The sequence below is a fragment of the Macrosteles quadrilineatus genome, unplaced genomic scaffold (assembly GCF_028750875.1).
Source record: "Macrosteles quadrilineatus isolate MER2022 unplaced genomic scaffold, UCM_ALF_1.0 Scaffold_9__3_contigs__length_116548681, whole genome shotgun sequence".
NCBI lineage: Eukaryota > Metazoa > Arthropoda > Insecta > Hemiptera > Cicadellidae > Macrosteles > Macrosteles quadrilineatus.
The window spans coordinates 57,536,228-57,542,374 of NW_026542602.1; the positions used below are offsets into that span (position 1 = coordinate 57,536,228).

Consider the following 6,147-nt stretch of genomic DNA (forward strand, 5'->3'; position numbering starts at 1 on the left):
CCAAGGAATAATGAAAGTAGTCCAGCCAGATTACCTGGAATGAAAAAAATTATTAAAACCAAATGCCAAAGTAAAATAATAATGTTTGTAGGTGTTGGTATTTTGTTTATTTATTTTGTAAGAGGAATGGTCCAAACCTTGGTCTTGTTGTACCTAATTAATGTTGACCTTTTGATAGCCCAGTGGTATCTCATTTCAGAATCTAAAAATTTGAATTAAACTTAAAATCAGCAAAACAAAATAGAAAGATGTACATGTCAATTACTGATTAACCTCGATTAAAGAATAAAGCATAAACCATCAAATTTACCCTAAACCAAAAGATAAACATTTAGCCAACATTTGCACATTCAACAACCGTAAATGAAACAATTTAAATTTTAATTTACAATAATTCTTATTGTTTATTTGTAGGGTTCAAAGTTAATGTGAAACTGAATTTATATGTAACATCTTTAACATTGTCATTTGTTTTATTTTGTAACATTGTTTTATAAATCATAAATGTCCAACTTACTGTACAGCTGTGAATCCCTTATCAAGATGTCGTTTCGGAACCGGGTTGTGTGCGTTATTCCTGAGAATAGATGAAACACTGCGGAGTTGCTTGTTAAATTTATCCGTCTGAAACAATTTTGCCACTGTCAGTGGTCTTGATCAAATTAAATTTAGAACTCAGTAGTGATAAATAATCGTATGATCTATTTCTGTTTGAAATTACTTAGCACTTATGTAGTACAAAAGTTATTCTTGGTTAGTTTGTGACTGTTTTGGGAGCCAAAGTAAACTTGTATCTATGTAAACTTGTCAACATGTTCTCGTAGCAATGTCTTCCACTTACGTAGTACGGAAGTTAGTCTTGGTTAGTTGGGACTGCCATGTTCGCAAGGAGTACCGATCTTGATTACAGGCCGGCCAACAATCACATTGATTAACCCTGCTGTTTCCGACCGGATCGCTCGACCAAATACCTACAAATGAAACGTTGAGTATTTTAAGTATACTTAATTGTTGTATTAATTCTCAGAAAACTTATTTAACTATCCAACATTAGTCTTTTGCAACATTTTTTGCACAGTTTTGCTGCTATAAAAATTCAAAAATTAGTCAAACATATTTACTTACGTTTGGTTTTTGCCAAGCATGGAAGGTCTGCCAGGTTGCAATGGGGGAGGGCTGAAAAATTTATAAATAAAAAAGTTATTGCTGATAAAATAGTTCATTTGTTAAAGAGATAGTTATGTTATGATAGAACAGTAAACCGTTTGATTACCATTACCACGATGGAAACAACTCATACGTAAACCCAAATATGAATGAAGGATGAGTGCAACAGAGTTACGATGCCTTGTGTAGCTTTGTTACTTACTAAGACCTTTGACAATCTCAATGATTGATAATTGATAGAACTAGTCATTCCATCCCTATGATAATTATCAAGGTTGTTGCCAGTTTTCTTATCAAAATGGGCGTAGTTGAAGAGAGCTACCGACAGATTGCGCTGATGTAAATTGCCGATTTATGTTGCTTATGCATACTTTTTAATCAAGTCAAACTAATAGGATGACTTGTTGTAAACTTTAACATATTTTATGTCAACTATACCTATAACAATAAAAGGTAAAAACACAATTTTAGACAGTAGCACAACCTGTGACTGGCTCTCAACTACGCTCTTTACGAATAAATAATTTGGGACAGCTGGTCCATTCAGATGGAATGTCTATTTCAGTTTACAAAAGTCAATGCAGAGACCAGTTATTTCTTTAACTATTTATTCAAAGCCTAATAATGATGTTTTTCTAGTATACTATCCATTTGTATAGCTAATCTAGTATTTATTCCACCCTTTAAGCTTTCGGAAAGTCTAACCTCTTACCCGTGCCAGTGTCATTTTTCTTCGGCATGAAGATCGGCAGACACCCACAACTTCTCGTGATGTTTCTAACCCGACAACTCACCAGGCAGGAAGGGAAGGTGTAGAATCCTTTGAAGTGGTCCTTTTTCTCGTGATGAAAGTGACATTTCCGCTTCTCAAACGGCCACTCCATCACGTCTTGGTCAGCGAAGGTAGAGTCGGCTTCTAGTCTCATGTAAACTTCTGTGCCTAGAGGAACCAAAGTCTCGATCGTGTCTCCGTTGAGAGAGTCCTGGAAGCTTTGTGATGAAGACACTATTACCTGAGGTAAAATTTCACAATTAAAACAGCTTGTAATTGTTTCATAGAATTTCCTTTTAGTGGAGAATGAGCAAATTTGCTTTTAGGAAAGTAGTTGCACCTACACCTGTAACCAGAGTTCTCTTCCTTTCTTCTCCTGTACACTTATAGTTATAGAAAAGTATTGTTTTATGTTTTTTTTTTTTTTTTTTTTTAAGTTTGAATTTTGTGTGGAAATATACACTTTGGGTCCTCCTTAACCCAACTAAAGTGGTTTTTAAAAGTGATATCTTTGAATGTGTGTAAGTATGAGTAGGCCCTACAGAGCTACAGACGAACCATAACCGGTATGGTCCGATTTTTGTGACATTTTCTATGTGTAAGCCCATAAAATAACAAACATATGATTATCGCAAGAACTGTGGTAACAACAATTTTGTTGTATTTCATTCCTTTTAACCATGAAGAAAATGGCACAAACCCCAACACTAAAAACTAAACTACAGTTCAAAAGTTATTGCAATTTTTTTTTAAACCCTTATATTTTCATAAGAAACATCTTGGAGCCTGGTCTCATACCTTGGCAGCGAACGTAGGCAGTGATGTAAAGTAGTACTCGTCAATGCCCAAGTCCAGATAGACCGAGAGACCTTGCATCACTCCAAGAGTCATATGGTGTGTGATCGGAGGCTCGTTGTTAATCTCTTCAGTGTCGTTAAAGTACTCTCTGGAAAATGTGTAAAAAGATTACAACTTCATCATGGTTTCTGGTTTCCGATGTTAAAATCTTTTCTTTTGATCTTAAAAAAACTTCAATGAAGTTGACATTCTCTCTTGTAAAAGTTCTAGACAGTTTTATAGCAAAAAGAAAAAGAACTTAGTCGACTAGCTCTCTTGGCCAGTTTGTGATAGAACCTTCGTCCTAACTAGAAATGTTTCAACTCAATCTAATAGAAGTTGATATATAACACAGTACAAACATAAATAATCTAATGGAAGGTCTGATCTAATGGAAGATTTGAAAAAAATGTGATTGGTTTCTAACTTACGGTAGTAAGTTTTCAAAACTCATGTTGAAGTTGAAGACGCAACAGAAGCCATTTTCCACTGTGAGTAACGGAGTGAAGTAAGAGGAGCAGGGAACACTCGCACCCATCCAGGAACAAGCCTTCAGCATCTCATCACAGCTGGGAGCCAGCTGGGAAATGTAAGTGTGAAAACAGCTGTGAAATGATTGTACTTTGAAATGCGAAATGTTGGGATGTTTACGAAAACAGTGTGGAATGGTGGCTTGTGTACATACAGTACTGTGAAATGTTGTTGGTATTTAGCTGTGAAAAGTTAAGGCTGAGAAATGTTAGGATGTAAACATAGAAGCTGAATTGTTACAAGTTTGAATGTATGCAAATAGACCTCAGAAATGTTGGGATGTTTACAGACATAAATTAAAAATGTTAAAGCATATATAGACAGACTTTTGAAATAATGAGTGTTGCCAGGTGCAACTGTGGAATACTGGAATATATTCAATCAGAGCTGTGAAATATTAGTAAAAATATTTAGCCATAAATATTTGGGTGAAGGAAGACATGTTTTTTCATGGTTATTATTCATTTAATGATATTTTACCAACTCTTTATTTTATGTAAAGGTTTAATCTATTCAACTTTTAGCTGATATAATTCAAACTTTGTTTGAGTTCACATATCTCTGTTGAGGTTCCACGCAAATCTCACCTCCTCCAATATAGCCCTGACTTGGTCCTCCATGCCAGCGTCTACCAGTAGCTTGTGCATCCATCGGGTGTCAGTTCTGCGATTGTATTGGTTGTCAAACAAGTTACCCAGAGTTCCCATGGAGTCAAACACTTCCTGAGGCGTCATCTCACCGCATTCCGAGCTACTAAACACGTCACGTAACATGTAAATGTATGTCAGGTCATAGAATCTCTGCTTCATTCATCGAATTTAGTATTTTTTAGGGAGATTTTGATTAACAAAATATAGTATTTCATCCTCTTATTGTGATTATTAATCCTTGGAGCTCAGTAACTATGGAGTGATTTGATCATACCATGTCATTTACTCATCTTATGAGGATGAAATCAAATTTATTTTTTTAAACAAGGTTTTGGTGGCCACAGTAAGGGTGAGCAGTATGGTACAGTATGGTAGCATAACATTGCTCAGTTGCTTTTGTACTAAATTTTGGATGTATCTATTGGAATTTGAAATGGGGAATTACAAACGTTCAATCATGAAGCAGTGAAGTGTCAGAGTATTCGTCCAATCAATGTATGTCCAATGTTGATCTTCATTGGCTCGTACCTTTGAAATAATTAAATGTAAGGAGGATTTTTTACAACTTGGACCCTTCATCTACCTGGGGGCTGGCCAATGGTTTGAGAAACAGGCCAGCCCCCAGGTAGACATAGGGTCAGAAGACAGGTTCCATCATACAGACCATCTTCCAAATGTTATTTTTCATCAATTGACATCTAGCTTAGAAACTATACAATACATATAGTTTTTCTACCTCATCCAAATGTTGACCAAAGTTCGCAATCTCTCCAAATAGGGAACCTTAAATAACCTGCCACATCCAATAAATCAACTTATTCAAGGATTTCATCTTACATGATCCTCGCCAGCTGGAGCACACTGGACCGCTTCATCTTGTTGACATTGCACACAGTAACAGCTGGGAAAGGGATGTTGGACATGTGATAGGAACTTGTGTCTACTGTCATCACCACTGGAGACTCTACGAAGGAGAAGTAGGAACCGGTTATCGAGATAACAGCACCTACCACAGTGAGCAGGAACACTATACCCCATCCAAACCTGGGGATCACACAAGTATTTAAGCAATACCAGTAGTAAATGGTTCTATAGGTTTCTACTGTGATCGTTTTAGGTGCTGGGGTTATAATTTCTGGGAGCTATTAGAACTGTGTCAGTACCTATCTGAAGGCATTTCATTTCATGGTACCGGTATCACCGTTTTTCAGGGAAAGTGCTGGGTTACTACTGAGAATCAGTTTTTGTTATAACTAGCACTAAAATTGAGTTTGAAAGTCCTCTAAACATTGTTTTTATCAAAATATTTTATCCATATAACCTACATCCTACTTCTGTTTACCTCTTTTCTTTATCCTTATCAAACTCTCTAATTTCTTTAGAGATCACAACAGGATGTTTTCTTTTTTTCAGTACAACAAATATCAGAAAAACAGTACAAAGATTTAGTATTATTTTGTATAGGCGTTATGTCAAAAATCTTGAACTGTTTTCTCCCACCAAATCGAGCCCTTCCTATGAATAAAAAACTGTTTGTTAAAATGCAGAAGAAACTAAGGGATCATGAAAACTGATTGAGATATCTTTGTTAATATTTTGTTCAAAAACCGAAGATAATTCTTATGTATAACATTTCAAAGCGCTGATTCTATAGTTCTAATTTTAATTATGACCTTCAAAACTTGGATGTCGTTCAAACGTTAGTTGTTGGTTAGTAAGGATTACAGGATTACTGTAGAGTCAAAGTCACTGAACAGGATTTGAGTTTAATCTTTGTTAGAGATCTTCACTTGCCTGTGGATGGGAGGGCACTCTGGATGTATTAGGTAACGTAGACAGTGGACTGAGGAAGACTCCATGTATGTGCGACCTAACCGACTCAAAACACACTTCCATGATCTGTTTCCTGCAAGTTTCATGAGCTACAGATGGACAAGTATATTTATCTAGATGAGGTGAACAGCTGTAGTGGTGGCATGGGTGCAGTTTTGTGAATTTATCTATTATTTTTTGGTATATGTGGTAACTAATTCATGGTATCTCCACGTGTTTTACCCGATTTTTATTGATTTTCTTTAAAACCCTATAAATAAATAACGGAAAAATTGGATTAACACAAAAACTTTTTGAACGATTTTGATTAAAATTTTGTATGCTTTAGTCCTTTAACATGTTAACAAAATTTGTAGT

At 35.6% G+C, this 6,147-nt stretch overlaps 1 protein-coding gene across 1 annotated transcript; it reads right to left on the minus strand.

Annotated features, from left to right (window-relative positions):
* Positions 1–863: 863 nt before the first annotated feature.
* LOC129003473 (pickpocket protein 28-like) lies at positions 864–5,816 on the minus strand. Its single transcript, XM_054431768.1, has 7 exons — positions 5,752–5,816; positions 4,795–5,001; positions 3,895–4,057; positions 3,208–3,356; positions 2,738–2,885; positions 1,962–2,180; positions 864–971 (listed from the first exon to the last, which is right to left on the minus strand). The coding sequence occupies exons 1-7, from the start codon at positions 5,814–5,816 to the stop codon at positions 864–866; spliced, it is 1,059 nt and encodes a 352-aa protein (XP_054287743.1).
* Between the last annotated feature and the right edge of the window lie 331 nt (positions 5,817–6,147).

Excerpts from the sequence above, each read along its gene's own strand:
- LOC129003473 (XM_054431768.1), bottom strand. The coding sequence starts at position 5,816 with ATGGAGTCTTCCTCAGTCCACTGTCTACGTTACCTAATACATCCAGAG. Across the intron at positions 5,002-5,751 it reads GAGTGCCCTCCCATCCACAG|GTTTGGATGGGGTATAGTGT; the intron begins GCAAGTGAAGAT and ends TGTGATCCCCAG. Across the intron at positions 972-1,961 it reads ACACCTTCCCTTCCTGCCTG|GTATTTGGTCGAGCGATCCG; the intron begins GTGAGTTGTCGG and ends TTTCATTTGTAG.